General features: G+C 36.2%; 1 protein-coding gene across 4 annotated transcripts; it reads right to left on the reverse strand.

Annotated features, from left to right (window-relative positions):
* Positions 1-525: 525 nt before the first annotated feature.
* HSF2 (heat shock transcription factor 2) lies at positions 526-21,310 on the reverse strand. 4 transcript variants are annotated; one of them, XM_026705441.2, is made up of 13 exons: positions 21,063-21,310; positions 15,934-16,042; positions 14,670-14,797; positions 14,346-14,470; positions 14,033-14,108; positions 12,656-12,717; positions 12,489-12,573; positions 5,954-6,114; positions 5,054-5,317; positions 4,362-4,467; positions 3,356-3,409; positions 1,445-1,529; positions 526-1,220 (listed from the first exon to the last, which is right to left on the reverse strand). In XM_026705441.2, the coding sequence occupies exons 1-13, from the start codon at positions 21,210-21,212 to the stop codon at positions 940-942; spliced, it is 1,686 nt and encodes a 561-aa protein (XP_026561226.1). In that variant the 5' UTR covers positions 21,213-21,310; the 3' UTR covers positions 526-939. The 4 variants fall into 4 exon arrangements, with proteins under 4 accessions (XP_026561226.1, XP_087798048.1, XP_087798042.1 ...); XM_087941922.1 differs by having other exon boundaries at positions 20,853-21,068; XM_087941916.1 differs by lacking the exon at positions 3,356-3,409.
* Positions 21,311-21,882: the final 572 nt, after the last annotated feature.

The raw sequence follows: 21,882 nt of genomic DNA on the forward strand, positions 1-21,882 counted from the left end.
AAAAACATGGTAGCACTTTGGGGGGGGGATAGGTCTTATTTTGGGGAAATTGGTATGATATCCACTCAATTGTCCTTTATACGCATGTATTTCATAGATATGTATCTCCACTTCTTTAAAGTTATTTAAATACACATAAACTGAAGCTACTGTGTGGTCTGGCATTTGTAAATAGATGTTTAGATAAACATTGTTTTCGGCGACACACCTGGAAACATTTTTCCAACTTTCCAGCAGCAAGGTTTTTATGAAACGGGAAGATGATCCATAAGAATTGGCTTTTACTTATTAGGACACAGATATTTGTATAACTGAGATTAAAATCTAATTAATTTTTTAGACTAGATTGATCCCTCTATCCCACAACCAGAAGTATCTTCATGCAGAACTCATTTCTGTGGAAAAGATTAACCCCAGTCTGGGAGCCAGACAGTCTCCTTCCACTATCTCTTTCCTCTGTATTCTAACATCCCTAAAAATATGTAGCGTTTAAATAAAAGACTTGAAGTTAAGTGACACATTAAATAAAGTTCTGGTCCTCCTAACAGTTTTATTTAAACAAGGTTGTAAAAATAAAGAAGTAATGAATAGAACTTGGAAATCTATGACCTCCATCAAAAAGTTAAAAAAAAAATGTATCAGTCATACATTTAGGACCAAAAATGAACAAGAGATACCACAGTGGTTAATACAGAGCAACTGATTATATGTATTCAGAAGATAGCTGGTACTTCAAAGTACAACGACACTAGAATATAATGAAACTAGTGTGAGTGAACTGTTGATGGTTTGTGTAAATATTTAAACTGCTCTGATTTTGTCGAAGCAATAGAATCTTTTCAAGCCCCCATTAGCTGCTTTCACAAAAAATGTTTACAAAAGATAAACATCCCCCCCAAAACACAACCTAAATAAATAGTTTGTCTTAAACATATTGGGTCAATTGTTCAACAATGGCATATCAGTGTCCATTGGCACAGGAGCAAGTTCACACAAATAAAATAATGTAGCTTCACTGGCTTCGGCTTCTGTCAGAGGTTCCAGACGAACAAGTTTACTTTGGGTTGGTTGAGGATCCAGACTACTTTCAAGGAGTTCATCCACTTCTATAGATTTATCTACAGAAGATGTGGTTTCTTGTGTATTCTCTGTTGCTGTGCTTGGGTTTCCATCAAACAATGCAAGGAGAGGGAAAGCAGTATATTGAATGAGCTGTTTATCTATAGTAGAAGAAAACAAGTCAAATAAAGGCATTATTTTACACAAACAGAAAGACCATTTCTGTATTTTTACAAAATGAAAGTGATTAAAAAATGAACCCATTCAATATATTGAGAAGATTACCAGTATGCATTGATTGCATCTTGTTCATATCTAAAAATAATGTCCATAAATTGTGAATACTGGACAAGCAAACAATTTTACAATATGAAAACTCAGTCACCTGTTTTAGGGTTTGAATTAGGCACATTTTGTGAGTCTTCTTGTGGACTATTACTTTTCATCGTTTCAATTCCCTTTGTTTCCACCTGCGTAAAAGATGAGATGAAGAAAATATATTACAGAACAGAGCCTATCAAAGTAAAATACAGGTAATAACCATTTGTTCTATGACCAAAGTTACAATGTCTCTGGACAAATGGTAATTCCACCTGGTCCTTGAAGTTACGGTGTTGCAGGGGCCATGTAATCACATAATCAAAATCTAGGTGTTTGGTAACCTATCCGCATTTATAATTGTGGGGTGCAGTTCAATTTCCTCAGGCCCACCTATCTCCCCCCCCCTTTTTTTACTCTTATACCTGCCCTGCACTTCACCGTCCCTGCCTCCCTGTGCGCTGCTGTTCCCAGCTGACCTTTGCCATCTTCCTTCACTGCTGATGAGGTGTGCCAGCCTGGCCCTTTGTGAGGCAGGTGCTGGCCACGTGATGCTTTTTTCCTAAGGCCACATGCAGCCTTCCTGAAGTCACATATAGCCAGCATCTGCCTTGTGAGGGGAAGAAGAAGACAGCAAAAGTGAACTAGGGATGGCTAGGGCAATGCAGTGTACATGTGGGCTCTTTGGTCCCTGGTGGCAGCCCTCCCCTCACTTCTTGGCCAAGCTGTATTTGTGTTTGGCCATATCAGTTACTTAGTGGCACGCTGCCCTGATTGCAAGCTTACCGACTTGTTAGTTGGAAGCCAGGAGAAAGTTGCAAGGAACTCCTTGCTTAAAAGCCCAGGATTCTCACTTAATAAAGGCAAGGGAACTACCAGGACTACCATAGCTAAGTGATGTCATGTGACATGTTTTATGACTGTATTGTTTAGTAATGGAAATTTCAGTCCTGGTTACTGTAATTAACAGAGGATTATCTGTATTCTGCCGCAGCATTTAAAAATATGTGAGATGCTATCACCAAAACAAGTAATAATAGTATTCAGGAAAACACAATGACAAGCTAACATTTTGTCATGCAATTTTTTGGAATTTTAGAAGCCTTTATTTGTATTTCCTCGACATATATGAAAAACAGACTGGGGACATTAATACCATAATATATAAATTGTAATTTTATTCCTACCACATAAATACCTTACACTAATATGTAGAAAGCATTTAGTCTACAGCTTGTTTTGGAAGGTTTGGTCCTGAACTAAAACATACATATTTGGTATATTTTGATACCCCATGGAACAAAATAGAGCTGTTTTGATATGGGTAGAAATAGTTTAAAGGATTGAAGATGGAAAAAGTGAAGATGTTGGCAGATGAGGAGAGGCAAGGAGAAAAGGAAAGTTATTGGCAGGTTAAGAGATATGGATCAGTCAGTAAAATATGCTGTGGCTGAAGGGAGGGAAAAGAAAAAAAAGATCCTGAAAAGATGGGGGGAAAGGCAGGCTGGTGGGATGTGCACGCCTGGGAACAGTTAAGGGAAGGTGCAGGGAGAGGAACTTGGTCCAAGTTTCCTATCCCAGATTTTGTTTCATCTGAAGCTTGAAACGATACCACATTTAAAGTTTCAGTATTGCCAAACTGGGTCCCCTGAAATTGTTTAGCAAAACTTCTGGAATACAACATCTTGTTGCAGGTTCAAACCAAAATATTTTCCCCATTTTACAAACATCCCTGTTCTGATAGTTCTAAATTGTAGTACATCCCTGTAAGTCCAAATCCCTGTAAGGATGTACTAGATAAGATATAGAACATGGAATAATAAGCTGTGAAAAATGGCTGAGTTCAGTACTAGAAAGCATGGCAATTCGAATAAATAGAACTGATCTTAAATTATGACCTTGCTAAAATTCAGACTTTTAAAAATACGAACATGTGATGTTTTAACACATTTCATTGATGTGCCAATGTAAAACTTACTTTTGTACTACTGATATGACTTGTAGGGTTCATCTGTACGGAACTTGAAAAAAGCTGAGCAAAACAAAATGTCACATTTTAAAAAAAAGATTCTCAAGGAGAGAAGCAACTTAGAACTAAGGAGAAATCTCCTGACAGTTAGAACCATGAAGCAATGGAACAACTTGCCTCCAGAAGTTGAGAATGGTCCAACACTGGAAGTTTCTAAGAAGAGGTTGGATAATCATTTGTCTGAAGTAGTGTAGGGTTTCCTGGCTGGGGGGTGGGGTTGGACTAGAACATCTCCAAGGTCCCTTCCAACTCCATTATTCTATTCTATTCTAAATAATAAAGTTGACTATTTTTAAATTTCCCAGTATTTTGGTTATGAAAATATCTACATTGGAAATACTATTCAGAAAAGTACTCTGAACATTTTTTTATTTTTTTCTGAAACTTTAAAGTTGCAATTGGCATTAATATAGCACCTTGATAAAGTATTTATTGATTTTAAAACAGAAATATTTCTGTTATTTTACCAGAACAGTATAATAAAGGGAATACATAGCTAATTTTACATGTGTTAACTGCAGCGAGAATTGTTTTTACACAACAATGGAAAAATGAAGAGATTCCTACAGATGAAAGTGTTATAAAAAATATTAGAATGTGCAGAGATTGATAGATTAATGTTAAAAATAAAGGAGAAGGAAGAAACAAATTATTTTTTAAAAGGGACTTGTTTTACTAATGGTTAACTAACAGAAACAGATGTTAGAAACTAAAAGATTAAAAGAATGATTAACTATATAATGAAGGTATTATAATATGGATAAGCTAGTATCATGTGGTTGTTATCGATGATATGTATACTATGTTTACTATTATAAGCTTTTTATTGTAAAATTATTTGTACTTAGACAACACACTGTTCATATAGTTTTTTTGTTTCTAAAGAAAACATTTTAAAAGAGAAAAGAGTTTTATAAAATTGAAGCAGAAAAAAGAAGCAGCGGCAGATATTTACATCCACCAGAAGATCTGGATCTATGCTGAACTGCCGTCCTGAAAGCATGGCCTGAAAGTCCTCTAAACTGCAATCAATGCTTTCAAGGTAATCCAGGAGTTCCATCCTAAAGAAAAAAGACGACCATTTAATTTTTTTTGAGCAGTAACTTGTTCCCTGCTTGCCACTTTGGACTTCTAAAATAAAATCAAGAAAAATGCACTATTATTTTCCATATAATGTAAAAATATTTGAGTATTTTTCTCTATAAGAGTATCAACTGGTACAAAGTATGAAATCCAAGGACAGCAGCATATAAATACAATTACACAAAGCCCTGGATACAACCACCCAGGCTATCTGAAATTCATCTGTAAGAGATACTTAATATTTATCAAGAATATTGCGCATGGAAATTGATTTGACAGAAAAACCTAATTATTTAGGAATTTAAAGACTTAGAGTACATGTGTTATTGTGGATTCAAATAAGCATCCAATTACTCTAAAACCATTGAATTCAAAATTCCATATTCTAATAATAAACAAATTGGATTCTTCTGAATTTAGCCTGTTCCTAACAGGAAAACAGATAATCAGCATATTTAAAACATATGTGCAATGTAAAATACATGTGCAATTAAAAAAGGACGATAATAAGATGGTGCATAAATTTTAAAGCTAAAAATAACAAGAAAGTAATGCATGACTCACTTTCCAAGAAGGTTGATATTTTGTGAGATCACTCCATTTTCACTAAGAATAGAATCCATCATTGACACTGGATCTTCTGTTGTTAAAGTCGATTGGTTGTTTAACTGAACAGCACTAGACATTAATGGGTTTGCACCATCAGAGGAAGGACTCATTGATTCATCACAGGAAATACCAACTGGTTCAGCATTTGTATTTTCTTGAATTATAGGTGTATATTCATCCTCATTATCATCTTCTACAATTACAATGTCAGGACTATAGCTGCAATGCAAATGTAAAATTAACGAAAAGCAAGCCTTTCTTCTGTAATTTGATTAGCAGTAAAACTATGAAATTGTTTTACAGCTTTGCTCAACAAGCTGTACTGGTCGAGTACTTCCCTTTCACTGTTTCTGTACTTCCCTTTGAATAATTAGAAGTTCAATACATTTTGGAGAGGTAATAGAAGGGAGACTAGATATTTACACAATAGAATCACACACATTCCACACGCACATTTTCTTAAACTGAATGTGGCATTTTAAAATTTAACTCGTGTATATTTGCATAAGCTTTTTAAAAAAACAAATCAGAATCCAGTTAAGTAAATCCACAAAGTATTTGCAACACTACATTTATTAGGCATTTAGAACTTTTGCTTTTAAATACCCCACCATCACCAAAAACAGCTGCTCTAAGTTAGCTTTGCAAAGCAAGCCAGGATTATTAAAAATTTTACTACTGTTATTGTCCTTATGGTGATACAATCTGAATCAGGTCTTGACAGATCTAAGCACTACTATTTTAATGAAAATATTTGGATTCTGCTAACTTATCTACAGAATTAAAACTGCAGGCATCAATGCAGGATTGTCCAAAATTGCAATTATGTTTATTACACATATAAATGTTTCTTACTTTGAATCTGAAACAGTATCTTCACTGGTTTCCGGAGTAACAGGTGCCTTTTCTTCATCCCCACTATCATCAGTGATATCATAAATAATAATGTCATCTGACAGTTGGTCTCTTTGCTTTAAACCATCACTCCTGTTATGTGAAACCTGTCCATTTACAAGCTGCAATAGCATAATTGCATAATAAAGATAAAACAGAAATAAGTATAGAAATGTCTTCAAAATGAATAAGAAACAGTTAAATGTGCTACATTCAGAATGCATTTGAAATGGATTTACAAATTATTTAATTCCATAGCTATGGAATTAAAATAGGATTCCTAACAGGATAAACATTCTTAAATAATTTAAGAGCAATATTTTGACTAAAAGAAGTACAGGCAATCCTCAACTTACAATAGTGATTGCTCAAAGTTACAATGATTCTGAAAAAAGTGACATGACCATTTTTCACACTTAGGACCGTTGAGCATCCCCGTGTCTTTGGCAACTGACTCACATTTATCACAGTTACACTGTCCTGGGGTCATATGATCACCTTTTGGGCTCAATTGCTGTAAACTGAGGATTACCTCTATGGTATTGTAACACAGAGGTTCTTACTCGATTTAGGAGAAAGAAATGAACAGACTTGCACCTGATCTCAGCCATCAATGAAAAATATTTCATTATTCAAATGGTGTTTATTAGTAGTTCTCACTTCTGTCCTGGAGACATCAATTTAAGCCTTCATTGGATAATTCTGTCTCTCTCTCTTCCATCATCCAGCTACAATCCTATTTACAACTCACTATATAAGGAGCAGTGTTGACTCTTTCTTCACATCTGAGTGACATTAATTACGAAACTTTAAGAGTGGGATTCCAGTTCAGGGTTAAAACAAGACTTCAGTCTGTTAATATTGTAAGCCATTAATTTAAGAGGCTTTTCTGAATTCTCTGCCTTTTGACCTGAAGCTATATACTGCAACCATCAACCTTAATTAAAGTCTATCAATAACTCCATTTTGTAAAGATGGTGCAGTTTCGATTACTGGAATTTGACTAATGTTTTACTAGATATAAAACTGCCTTTTTGTCTTTTAAACTACAAAAAATTAATTTTTAGCAAAGAATTTAAGGGTATTATGCAACCCACAATGAAATTAAAAATCTTAGGGAAATGGAAATATGCCACAAACTCAAGAATAATTAACCTCACAAACTTTATAATTTTCTTTCTACTGGCATTCAAACATTTGCACTGCACTGTATAGTTTGGTTTAATATAAACCATTATTTAATGTATTGTAATTGAAATCATTATAGCTGAAGGAGAGTTGTTATATTCAACAGAGGAAATAAAAGTTATTCTTTTAAAAACAAAATAATGGGCACAAACATGGACCAACCATGTTTACTAAAAAATGGAATGGTTACAGAAAAGAAATGCAATGGGTAGAATACAGGCAAATTTATTCCAGTGGAAACTATTTTTTATTGATAAAACTATGGGATGGTGATGCCCTCTATTTCCTGCATCTTGAAAAATACACGAGAGAGCGCTCAAAGGGCAGACTTAAAGGAGAATGTAGAATATCAGGGTATGTACATCTGTGCAAAGTGACTTGCATTCGTACAATTTTGATTCTTCAATACAGGTAGTCATCATCTTACAACAACTGAGCCCAAAATTTCTGTTGCTAAGTGAATCATTTGTTAAGTGAGTTTTGCCCCATTTACGACCTTTCCTGCCACATTTGTTAAGTGAATCACAGCAGTTGTTAAGGTACATAGTTGTTGAGTGAATGTGGCTTCCCCATTGACTTTACTTGTCAGAAGGTCACAAATATGATCCCATTGCCCAAGACCATTGCATGAGTCACTTGTTAACTAAGTGTCTGAATTTGGGGGACTTCCGGTTGGACTTTCTCGAAGGCAGAGTGGAGATCGCAATCATCCGCTGCTTCGATCTGTGCTCTCCCGTCGGAGGACCCCGGTCATCTGCATCTGGGGACAGAGCCACCCTGTAGGGGTGGTGAAGAAAGGGGATACTGCCAGCTGGGTCGAGGGGAGCTGCATCTCCTCTCCCTGGCTTGGCGTTTACTCCTCTCTAAAGATGGCTGTAGTGGTGGTCAAACATGGCCACCATGAAGAGGAAGAGCTAACCGGACAAGATTGTGCAGGAGCGGAAAGAAGACGACGGCATGGAGACTGGGCTAACTTGGCGCAACATCTAAGTTTTGACAGCTGCAAGTGGCTTCAAATCTAGAAAGCCAGAAGAAACTATCTGATTAAATTGGATAAAAATACGGCTTTGACACTAAACAGGCTTAATCTAAGCTGAATTTTGAACATGCCAAAGGGAAATTAAAAAACAACAATTGACATTTGGACTTATTGGGTTTTTGAACTTTAACAAAAAAGCCTCAAATAGAAGGAAAAAGCGGAAGGAAAAAAGAGTCAAATTTGGAGATAGTGGAGAGTGCCATCTGGTAAAATAAATAACTTGTGGGTTTTTTTCCCCCCTTAGTCTGGTTCTTATAAACTTTCACTTGATACAAAGTAACTGAAATCTTGAAACAATAAAATGGAGAACCTGGAAAATACAAGCAGAATATTGAATATTAAAACAAAGAAAGAGGCAGGCAGAAACTATCTTGGGATTGTTTGGTATAAACTTTAATCTATAGATATTGAACTATTGGATGAATCTGGTAAACCCTAAAGAGGAATTGATAAAAGCTGATCGTTGGAAGTAAATTTCATACATACTGGTTGAATTAAGTTACTGGACAGAAGTGGAATTGTTCTTGGAATTAAAAATGGAACTTAGAAACATGAAAGAAAAGCTACAAGAAGGTAAATTGCTGACTTCCGGTTTGAGCTTCTTCAGCGACAGACTGAAACCTCGTCTCTGCGAGGCTTCGATCCGTGCTCGCCGCTGGAGCACCCCGAGCCGGCTGGCTTCGGGGCTAAGCCACCCTGTTAGAGGTGGTGAAGAGGGGGGAGACTGCCTGCAGGGTTGAGGAGAGCCGCATCTCTCCTCCCCAGCTGGCCATTACTCCCTTTCCCGAAGGCAGTTGCAGCGGTGGTAGAAATGGCCACTACAAAGAACTCAACCGGAAAAGAATGTGCAGGAGGAAGATAAGAGGAGAAAGTTTTGGTTGACCGGGTCAAACAGCAAAAGCCAAATAAGGTACCTTGGAATTGAAGCTATTAAAAAGCAATAACATTGTTCCCTAAGAAGATTTTTAAGTTGCGAAGGAGAGAGAAAAGGGAAAAGATTCAGTTTTTATTTTCTCTTTTTCCTATACTGATAGCTAAGAGACTTAAGTAAGAAATTGGAAAAAAATCCACTTTGACATCAATAGGCATTTAATGCTGAAAATAAAAAGTCAAAGGGATAATATAAAGATTTCTGGATAATTAAAAGCTTTTGAAAACAGGAAAGGAGAGAAAAAGAATCAAAGGGTAGGATCTAGAAGGGAGGAGACTGCCCGGAATTAAAAAAGAACTTACAGCAAAACCTCAACAAGACTTCCAAAAGATACATTCTAACTGAAATATCACAACAAAAACCCCAGGAAGAGAAAGTCGAAAAAGAAATAAGAAGATATAACTCGGCACTATCTGGATTACTTGATGATTTCTGGATTCTTGGTTATTGTTTTGAATGACTAAAATCAATCGGGTGGTTGTTTAAAACTGTTTAAAGTGCCTCCACTTTTAGAAGAACTGAAAATGGAACTTAAAAAGTACAAAGAAGATGCAGAAGAAGGGAGAGGTTCTTTTGGCTTCGTATTTCAATTTTTAGAAATGGAGATTTGGAATTATGAGAAACAACAAGAAATTCCCGCAGAACAAGAAGATTGCGACAAAGAAGAAGCCATCTTTAATGAACAAGTAATCTTAGATGGGGGAAAAAAGGAAAGGGGGAAAGAGAATGGAAAGTTTAAGATTGGGAAAAACAACTCCCCCAAAAAAAAATAGAGTGAAAAATAAGTATAAAATCAGAAAACAATAGAAGAGGGAAATGCAGAAGAGAGAATTAGAAATAGAGAGACAAGGGGGTAAAAAGGGGAGGGAGAAGATGAGAGGGAAGAAAGAAAGGAAAAGAAGTCATAAAGGACAGAAACAAAATACAGAGAAACAGGGCCTATTTAGAGATAATGGGTGAAAATTTAATGGAAAAAGGGATTCTGCAAAGGTACATAAGATAGTATGGTTATAATTAGAAACAGAAATAAATTTTAGAAAATATGAAATAATGTATGATTAAAATGTCTGATAAAATAGCTATCGTAATTCAGTGGAATGCTTGTCAATAAATAAATGTAATAAAAGGTATATTTAATGATTTATAAAACATGTGAAGAGAAATAAGGGAAAAATTAATTATGGAGATTATATGTGTTTTTAAGGAAGTATGATATTTAATTGAAAAGAAGTGTTAAAGATGTTAAGATTTTAATGATTATTAATCATAGGACTGAACTGGAACGGAATGAGGGTTTATAATTACATATATTTACAATCTTATTTTTAAAGAATATAGTGTGTATTATAAGAATGTACCAAGCAGAATTTGATTGGAAGTTGTGTATTATGTATTATATTGAAGGTCATAACTTTACGGTATATATTGAAGTTTAAATAAGAGTTGAATGGATGTAATTAAAAGATATAAAGGTGTCATACTCCAATTAGTAACCACAGGAGAAAACTTGTTTAATGAGAAAAGATAATATGAAATTGAACAGAACAGACAAAAGTATAAATATAATGATCTGAATTGAGATAATCAAATTAAAATTGATAAAATCAAGAGGGGAAAAACTATATGGAAAATGTAAAATAGTATAAGATATGGAATAGAATACAAAAAGGAGCATGAAATTGAGTTTTGTGTCTGTATAAAGAAGTTCAACCCGGGACCGTGCTATTTTCAAAAAAGATGTTTTACTTGTATTTTGTATGTGTGAAAACCCAAATAAAACTTTAAAAAAAAAAGGTAAATTGCTTTGCTCTGCCTTACAACTTTTAGAAATGGCGATTTTAGAGCATGAAGAACAACAACGAAAATTAAAGCAAAGGGGGGAAAACATGGGAATTAAAAATTGGAGGTTTGAGGAGGTAACTAAAAGGGGTTTACTTTGAAAACCAAACAAAGTAAAAGGAAACAGAAGAAAAGAGAAATGCAGAAGGAAGTTTTAAAGAGGGAGGGGGACAAAAATTGGAGTAAGAAAAGAAGGGAAGAATGAAGGGAAAAAGAGACAATAAGAAACAGAACCAGGAAACAAAGAAATATGGAAATCGAATAAAAATAAAAAGAAATTGTTCAAAAGACAGAGATAATGGTTAATTAAGAATTAAGAAAGGGGATTCTGCAAGTTGAGGAGGTGTAATATAAATATATCAGAAGTAATAAATTAATTAAGAAAAAAGGGAAATATAGAATATTAAATGAAAGATTGGAACTGATATTGTTTTGTTATAGGAATGTTTGTTTTCTTTTATTAAACAACATAAGAGTTGAGTGGATGTGAAAAAAGGGAAATTATGATAAGTTTTTAAACTATGTTTAATGAATTTATAGACTACAGCTGAAATGAAATATGAGAATTGTTAAGAGAATAATATTTGTCTATGATGAATTGAATAGATTAATTTTTCTTTTTGAAATCATAATTATTTTTTATGTAATTAAAGGGGAAACTTGTGGAATCTGAATTAAAAGGTATATATGTAATGTAGTTGTTAGAAGATTACTGTTATAAATTTTTTAGTTAAACAATTACTGGAATTTAAAGGGGGATTTATTAAATGATATATAAGCTATAGGGGTGGCACACTCCAATTGGTAATTGTGGGGGAAACCTTTTTGAAATTTTTGAATTGAGATAGAATTTTTGGAATGATGAAATAAAAATATGCGATGGAATAGCAAACTTGACAGACAAAAATATAAAGTATAATGAGTATAAAGACATGAGAGTTATTTAAAATTTAAGAAAATAAGTTGAGTAATGAATTGAATATATATATATAAAATAAGCTGGAGGAAATTACAAAATATGTAAAGTAATGGTAAAATATGAAATTAAATGTGAAAGATGAATCTGAAATTATAGTCATGTTTGTATGGAACTGTAACCTGGAATCATGTTGTTCACTAAAAAAGATATTTTTAATGTGTGGAAAACTGAAAGAAAATTTTATTAAAAAAAGAAGTGTCTGAATTTTGATCACATGACCATGAGGATGTTGCAATGGTCCAAATGTGAAAAATGGTCATAAGTCACTTTTTTCAGTGCCGTTTTAACTTCGAATGATTACTAAACGAACTGTTATAAGTTGAGGATTACTTGTAATCTGTAGGTCTACAGAAAGTAAAAATTGTTGGAAGTCTGCTTAGAACTGCAATCACTAATCTCCTCATATAAAATAAAACTTCATTTAAACTGGTTTTCACCCGCATCTCAAACATCGATATTAAGGTAATTCCCTGAAGGTAGATAACTTTTTACTTTTAAATATGTTTTAAAATTAACTCACATGATGTTTGTTTTCTGATGAGTCTTTGACTATCTGCTGAAATAAGTTAGACTTTGGAGCCACATTAGTATTCAGAAGCAGTGGGCTAAATCAGAAAAAAATATGTTAATGCAGTTGTAAAGGCTACATTAAAAAAATATTGCGGGAACTCTCAAAAATAAGCTTACCGTTTGCGTTTCAGACTCACAAGCTGATTATTCTGAACGAGAGTAACAATGAACTGCACAATCTGCAGAAAAAAATACAGTATGTTTTGTTGCATTTCAATCTCAAACAAACTTTCCTACTTCTGTTGAAATAAGTCTGAACTTAACAGAATGTGTTAATTTACATTGGAAATTAAGTTTCTTGTGCATAAGAGAACAAATTGTTAACCAAGTTGCACAAACACAAAAGAAGTTAATAACTTATTTGGATCTCTTCAGCAAATTCTCAAACATAAAAGCCTATATTTCAAGATTTATTCCAACTGTCAGATTGAGATAACATAGAGTGCTCTACAGTATGAGCACTATCTCTTTGGAACCATGTTGTTCCTAGATGCTTCAGATGGCTTGGACATGTGAGAAGAGCTGGTTCAGGAAACTGTCAACACCACTGTGGTTCCTTGATACCTCTAAAGAGATATTGGTGCACTCCCTTCTGAATAAACTTGCCCTAAAGTAAGCAACATTAGGCAACCATTGTCCTGCTTCTAATCTTGTCCTTTGAAGAATGTTGTTGAGAAAATAATGTGGTTCCAGAGGCGGATGCTCTAGATTTAACAGATTATATGGATCTTTTTAAGCAATCCTAGAAATAAACAATATGGGATTGGTTGTTTTAGTATATGACCTTTGACACAGCTATCTTGGATCCTCCCTGACCTCTAAAGAACTTTCTAGACTGCCTATTATGGTTGGGGATTCAAGACACTGTTATACAGTGGTTCCACTCCTTCTAAAACAAGCAGTTCCAGTCAATGGCAACGGGGGAGAAAAGGCTGGTTCCATGGATGTTCCCTTGTCAGCTTCTATAGGGATTGAATATCTTGCCCCTGTTTTTTGACATGTACATGAGGCTGTTGGAAAAGATATAGACTGCGTGAGGTATATTTTGCCCCTTGAAGCAAGCAAGGAATGGTTTTTTTCCATATTCATCATAATTTTTACAAAATTATCTCTATTAGTATATTTTCTTAGTAACATCAACATTCACAAATAAAGCACTTGCTTTAGTAACTTGAGCTAAGGTTTCTACAATGAGCACAAGTGATGGATAGCCAATACAAAAGCATTTGAAATAATTCCAACATTACAATTAGCCTAAAGCATCAAGTATTATATACAAGGATTTCTGCTGAAGTAATAAGATTTTCCCACATATATTTTGTATCTGCCCTGATTTATTCTAAAGATTCCGATTTTAGAGAAATTTTTACTCTCCAATTGCTATCAGTAAAAATTATTTAATCTACCAATTTGTACTATATTCACTAAAGCCAATCTTTTTCCTTCACATAGATTATATATTAAAATGAATCTCAGAAAAATTAAGGTAATTACCTTTCGAATAACTTGTTGCTGCTGTAGATGTTTTGCTCTCAATTCTGCTACCTCTCGCCAAAGAGATTCATTTTCTCTGTTTCAAAACATTCATAGTGCAAAGATTAAAATGTTTGCAGATGCATATTAGAAATATATTCTGAAAAACAGTATTATTAAGCAATAATATGACACAGATAATCTTTTCTATGGGTGTGAGACATAATTTTTAAGGTTAAAGTAGGAATTTTCATGTTGAAATATTTGATATAAAAGGCCAGTTTTTCCAATTTTGATAATAAAGTTGCATCATATTGACTAATGTGTATTTTACCTCTTAAGTGCAGAAAGCCTGGATTCTATGGTTTCTTGTTTAATTTGAACCTTCTGAGCACTGTTTATAATTTTAGACAGATCTTCTTGGCGAATTTTATTTTCTTCAGGCTTTGAGGAAGAAACCTATAAAAAAAAACATTCCAGATACAAATGAGAAATAATATACAAATTGATAATAGCTTGAAATAGGTCTTTTGTGATGACAAAAACTGAAATTTGTTTTGGAAATGAATTCCAAAATACTATGATGCCTGTAAGATATGCATAATATAGGTGAACTTCAGCAAAATGTGCTCAAAGATCTATAAAACTTTTCACTAACCTTCCTTTTAATATGTTCCAGTAAGTCTTCTCGTCCTTGTTTGAAATAGGGATGTTGGAACTCAACAGGTCCATCTCTTTCCAATTTAACAATACCAGAATCCACATGGACCACTTTACGGAAACCATCTAAAAAATTATATCCACAATGCAAAAATCAACAAGAATATTCAAAGGCCTCACTCAACAAAGTGAAGATTTCCATACTTATACAATGTACCAAAACTGCAATTCTTGTGTAAACAGTTTCACTAATGCACAACTGTCTTTTACTATCACAAAAATCCATTCTGTTAAATTTCTACAGAAGCCATATATATAAAATAAAAAATCAACATAGGAAACAGTGCCTGATTACTTAGTTCAAATATGTTCTAAATGGGTTTAACAAATACATGCTATTATCCTAATATAGTATAACACTATATTATTCCAAGAAAACTGCACTGGTATGTTTACTACAATGGATTTCATTTGAAATTTTAGCCAGTTAGAACTTTCTCCCCAAAGAATTTTACTTAGCAGACTAATACTCATGAAAAGTGAACATGAATAATTTTAATTAATTCCCATTCTCTCATCACCTTTTTCTACATGCCAACGAATGGCATAACCTTCTAGAATAGACTTTGGGGTACAAAAGACTGCAAAGATAGAGAGAAATCAGCAGAAACTGCTTTCTTTCCAAGTCAACCAATGGAAATGTTCCACTGTATCATTTTTCCTTGTTGGAAAGTATTCTTCCAGCTTGCAGGAAGATTATGATGAATCCAAGCCATAATATATAAACAAGATTGCCATCTCAAAATTGGGATATAAACTGGCCCTACTACAACTGAGCAAAACCTAACCTTTCCAGTTGATACTTGTTATCAATAGAATTTTATTCTTAATATATTTGTGAAAAAATAGTTCTGCAAACTGATGCTTAAGGACATGTTACAAAAGGTCAAATCTTTTCATAACCCTGAAGCTCTAATGTTCAATAATGACACAAGGCATGAAAACAATCCTTTTTGGATTTTAGTGTTTCAGAGGACCTAGAACACTGAGAAAATTTCAGCAAACGCAATTCCTAAAATATAGCAACTACATTCCTTAGAAAATATTTTATGTTCATGATCAAAATTTAATCTGAATGACTGATAAAATGTACTAGTAAAACAAAAAAATGAACCTACTTCAAGATTAATAGTATAAAATGTTCTATATTTTAAGTGTAGATCTAAATATATAATAGTGCATATTACTAAAAAAATCCTCACACATATTTAGCTGCCTCACAAAGCTTGCCATATTGTTGTGCTTGAAGTACTTTGGAAGAATCTCTTTGGCAAACCTTTGTTCATCCAATACGAGAAAACTCTGGCCATTCTGAAATTAAAAAGTCACACACAATTATGGTCAGAATCTACATGAAATGAAAAACATGTTTGTATATATTTACAGCTGACTTCTCCTTGAAACATTATTCAGTGCAAATATAACCTCTTAATTTAAAAATATATAGTTAATATCAAAATTATAAGAGCTTTCACTGAAAATGGTAGTGATTATGAACAAGATTAGCACAGAATCTTGAAGAGGCAAATCATGAATACATTAATGACAGAAACTCAGATCAAATATCATATTAAAAACTGCCTAACAAAACAAATTGTGGTTACAGGTTATTTGATTACAGGTTGGTTCTAAAACGTGTATTTTTTTATAACTTCTACTTTTAAGAGCCATGGTGGTGCAGTGGTTAGAATGCAGTGTTACAGGCCAAATCACTGTTCACTGCCAGGAGTTCATCCTCTTCGGCTCAAGGTTGACTCAACCTTCCATCCTTCCAAGGTTGGTGAAATAAGGACCCAGACTGTTGGGGGCAATATGCTGACTCTGTAAATTGCTTAGAGCATGCTGTAAAGCACTGTGAAGTGGTATATAAGTGCTATTGCTATGAACACCTAACCAGTTGTTAGCAGCAGGCTCCCATCAGATTGGCTAACCTAAGGAAAGGCAGTGCTAATCAATTAAGCCCCCTACAAGGGAACAGCTCTTTTTTTTCCCAATTACACAGATTTTATTACATATATGTGTGTATGTGAACCAATTTTGTATAGTGGTTAAAGTACTAGATTAGAAACTAGAGGGCCCTGAATTCTAGTCCTAACTTAGGCACAAAGCTAATTAGGTGACCTTGGATCCCTCAGGCTCTCTCAGCTATAGGAAGAAGCAGGCAATGGCAAACCAAACCAAGTCTTGCCAAGAACATTGCAGGGATATGTCTAGGCAGTCAGACATCAACACTAACTTTAAGGCAGTCCTCCCTCCACTACAAAAAGTGTTCACAGTATTTTAAATAGTTTTGTATATAATCACAACTATCTTTAAATACTTTTATATACAATCACAAATATGACTGGAATCTCAGTCACTCAATGAAGCAGTTACTAAGCAAGATGTCATGCGATTACTCTGCTCAGCAACCACAATCCTGTCAATCATGGTTGTGATTAAGCGATCTTGTGGATCACTAAGTGGACAGAGTCTTGGTAAGGAGGGTGCGGTTCCTGCGGGAGGCTTAACTCAGGAGCTGAAAATCCAAGCAGCATTTTCAGCCCTGAACAGAGATACTCATCCGCATGTTCTGTGATGGGCCTCCCGCATCAACCAACCTGAGATCCCTTGCCCTTTTTTCCTTACCACACTACATCCCCATTTTCTGCTTAGGTTTCAGCTTCCTCTCGCCTTTGGGAGTGGCTGAAAGAGCTGCTTACCAAAGGAATTCGCTACCCTCTTCTCACAGAAGGGAATTCCTTCAGGTGAGTGCAGGAAAATGGTTCAAAATGGTTTGAGCTCCATTTTGGCACCCTGTTGGAGTTCACTTTTCCTCTATGTGCAGGAAAGATCTTGTCCAGTAAGGTGCAGGAATACAGCCCAAATATTCAAGATCTGACCTTTGTTTCTGTACCCTCCATGGGAAGGAGAGAGCACTTTCAGCAGGGTGCAGAAATGAAGCAGAAGCTTTAGGATTCGAGCTGTTTCTGCTCCTCATCAAAGGAGTTCAGTTCCCCTTGTCAGGCAGCTCTTTCAGCCAATCTCCAGAGACAGGAGGCAGTTCACTCAGCAAGAAGCAGCAGCTTGCAACTTTCCCTGCCAGCTTCCCTTCTGACTTTCTCGATAAGTTGGCAAAGATTGCAAACAGCTATCACTATGAGCATGGGGTTCTTGACAACCCCCTTGCAAGCGTGAATAGACTGACAAATACCAGATTGTGGACCTGTGACCACAGGCATAGTGGTGCAATGTTTTGTGGTGGCTGAAGTGCTTTATGGGCTATAAAGCACCATTTCCAAGCCTATTATAATTTTGGATTGATGTTAAATGAAAGGTCATAAGTCGAGGACTGCCTGTACATTAACTAAATTCTTGTAAGAGGCTTATAACACAGCTGAATATTATGAATAAAACCCAAATAACAACATTATGGCTTTCCCAAATTAAGTCAGTATTTGAACTTGAGATTTTTCTGGTCATGTCTCTAAATTATATATTTTGGGGAGATTAATCTGTGATCCTTAATATTCCCAGCAACAAAATCAAACACATGACTATGGTTGCAAAAGGAATCAGCATAATAGCAACAACAGATAGCCTGCCTATCATTCTGTCATTATAAAAAAATAACACTATTACTCTATTCCCTTCAGACACAAGACAAAATGGTCCTGCCTTAAACCAGAGATATCCTACCAATGTTTGGTAATCACTTATTAATAGCATCAACATAAAATCACATTGATATACATTTAATATACCAGTGGATCATAGGATCTCTAAGCAAAGGGGATTTAAAAACAATTATATTCTGGAAGACTAGGGTTTATAGATCTATTTTTATATCGTTAAGATGACCTAATAGCCTAGTTTACCTACTAGTGATTAATCCAAAATAAAACTTTAGAATAAAGAAAAAAACAATTAAATACCCAACTTATATTTTAAAAAGAAAAAGGCATATGCAAGTGGACATGGCATAAAGGCAATGTAAAACTATGAATGTCTCCTAGGATCTGCTCAATGTTTGCTTTAACTCATCCAAAGAGTATGTATGAAAATTGATCGCCCTAGTTTCCAGTTCCTCTGTTGCAACCTGTACAGAATCAAAAACAATCTTAAAAGTAAAAAAACCCAAATACTATTCCCTATGCCATCAGAAATAGAAAGTGGTATAACTTCATTTTTTTTTTCTAATATTAAATTCCCCTGAGGAAAAAAAAACCTTCAAAATTGTAACAAGGAAACATATTTCTTACAACAGTTACAGCATCTCTCATCTCCAAATATAAGTATTTGGCACAAGAACAAATGTGGTTGTAAATTCTCTCACCCTTAATATCGAAGAATTTTTTTGTAAGCAATTTCCTCAGAATAAGAATAACTTAATTGTTACAGTGTATTCTCTGTAATATTTTGAAACCAAATACTGATCTATGGAGCAACTATCTCTGCTAGTACTGTATTAGGCTATATTTGCACTATTTCCAGTCAGACTCAAGACCAAGAACATTTATATGCTGAAAATACTCCAACATCCACAGAAAAGTCTACTGAAACAAGCCATATTAATGACATTTGAATCTACTGATATTATACAGAGTTTTTTCCACTTGAAGCTGATGAAGTTACAAGTTTACTAATAGGTAATTTCCCCAAATTGTGACAAACAGAACTAAACCCTAATTGGATTTGCTTGTGATTTCCTTTCCATTATATTTGAACTCAACCACTGTAATTTATTGAATTGAATTTACTATATTAGACCATATTTTATTTAGAGTAAGAAAATGTATGAACCAATTTACTCTTGTTAGAATAAAGCAAAACAGGAAGTCAGGACTGACATTCCTGATCATTTCTGAACCTATTTAAATGTTAATAGCCAATGGATCAGAGCTAAGGTAGTTAACAATAAAAAGAACAGATAGACCATGAAAAGAATATGCAAATAAAACGGAACAGTGACCTAAGTGCTGTTCTAAGCAACACTCCTTTATTAAATTGCTTCCTACTTCTAGCAGCCATTGACAGAAAATTAGCTAGCAAGAATAAATTTTGAAATTTTATCTTCCAGCAAATATTTAATAAGTGGATCTTTCTGAATGTGCAGTTAATAGTTATAACATCAGTGGTGGGCTCCAGTTTAAAGATTGCAGAAGGATGTGGGGCACAAATACCACTTCCTGTTTATTACAAGGACAAACCCTCAAACACAAACATTTTTCTTGCAAAAACCTTGAGGCAAGTACATTCAAGAAAACTTTCAAATATGATGCCAAACTTGACTTGGTGAACAAGAAAGATGACAAACTGAGACAGCCTGAAGAGACTTATGGAAAATGAAGGATTATATCCAACTTGAGAAAGAACCAGTGACAGCCTAATATAAAGTGAGTTCTTCCAGTTATCAGAGACACATTTGAAAGTTTGTGACCAACCATAGGGAGATAGACCCAGAACGCAGTAATTTTCCTATATCCTAAAGCCATTTTCCTCAGGTGCATGAGCCAGGAGGCTAGGCAAGTCCAGCTGGTAGAGTGGCTTTTATTATTTAGATTATTATTTACCTCAAGTGTCAGGCAGCCATATCAATTATTTAAATAAGTAGTTCAGGGCATGGAAACAGTATGAACATTAAATTGATGAGTGCATTTCAATGCCCTTTTTGTGTACAAAATCAGCACTATCGGGAAGCATCATATGCACACCGTCAAGACTTTTCCACGAGCATTCCTTAGGCGCAGGAACAGCTTGATGTTGAGCAGAGATGTCAAGTGGGATGCGTGACTAGCTAACAGGGATCAGCTTCCTCACCCAGGGCTAACCGGGCATGTTTCAGGGTTCCCACTAGCAGCACCAAGGGATCTCTCCAGTTTTGCATACACTCCAGAGACGTGTCCGCCCCCCGCCCCATTGCGGTCTCGGTCCAGGCCCTTCTGCAACGACGCTTTCCACTCGGAGGATCCCTCGGCGGCCTTGCAGTCCGCCATGTGACAGTTGAGGCCTCCCGACGGCCTTGTCCCCGGGAAGGACGAGGGCGCGACACGGACCCGGGGAAACGACCGATGCGGGGAACGGGAGAGCTTGCATGGGGAGGTAACAGGATCCGAGGCCCGTCGGTGATCTCGGAACAAACCTTCATCCGAGGAGAAAAAAAACGGTACTCATGCCGGATCACGCCCCCTTCCTCGTACACCGCCTCCTGCCGGCCCTTTTGTCCCGCCCGAGGGGGCCGTACAGGCGAGAGGGAGCCTGGCCGCGAAAGCAAGGCTCCAGGGCGGCATTTGGAAGAAGGAAAAGCCTCCCCCCCACCCCGTCGCGGCTGGCCTCTCTTAAGTGCGCCTACCTGGCTCCAAGTGATGAGCTGGTTGCTGGGCGCGTCGCCCACTAGAGCCCAAAGTTTACTTAGAAAGGCCGGGACTGCCGTTGCGGCGACGGCGGCAGCAGCGGCGCCAGTGCTGGCCGCCGACATGACCGGCTGCTGCTGTTGCTTCATGATGGCTCAGCGGAGGGGGCAAGAGCGGAGGCAATCCGGACCGCTGTCCTTCTTCCTCTCGGCGGCGCCGATCGTTCCTTGAACTGGCGCGCCTGCGCAGGCTCGCGAGACGCGCGAGAGGCCGGGAACCGCTTCTTTCGCCCTGCTTAACGGGACCACGTGCGCGGCCCTCGCGAACCACAACAGCCAGAAGCCTCGGCTGCCATTGGATAAAGTGCTCGCGGGCTCGCCATTGGCTTGGCGCGGCGGAAGACGGAAATTTCCACCGACTGGAATGCCAAAGAGCGACCCGAGGCAGCCATTGAGAGAAGCGTTCGCCTAATAAGAATGAAAGAGCCGCGCGCGTGTCAGGTGAAAAGGAGGCGGTGGGGTGTTGCCTAATGCTGGAGCTGCGGAGGGAAAGTTACCATAGCAACAGAGGGATAGCAAACACAGCAACCTTGGAGAAAACACATCAGCGCTTAATTGAAGATTAACTTTCGCTCCGCTTTTCCTCTGTTTACATGTCCAGTCCTATACTCCTCTAACCTAATCTACAGCAACAGAGTGGTCAATGTCTGGAATACTCTACCTGACTCTGTGGTTTCTTCCCCAAACCCCAAAAACTTTAACCTTAGATTGTCTACTATTGATTGACCTCACCCCTTTCCTAAGAGGTCTGTAGGGTGCG

This window comes from Pseudonaja textilis, chromosome 1 (genome assembly GCF_049901715.1).
Source record: "Pseudonaja textilis isolate UNSWEBS1 chromosome 1, rPseTex1.2, whole genome shotgun sequence".
NCBI lineage: Eukaryota > Metazoa > Chordata > Lepidosauria > Squamata > Elapidae > Pseudonaja > Pseudonaja textilis.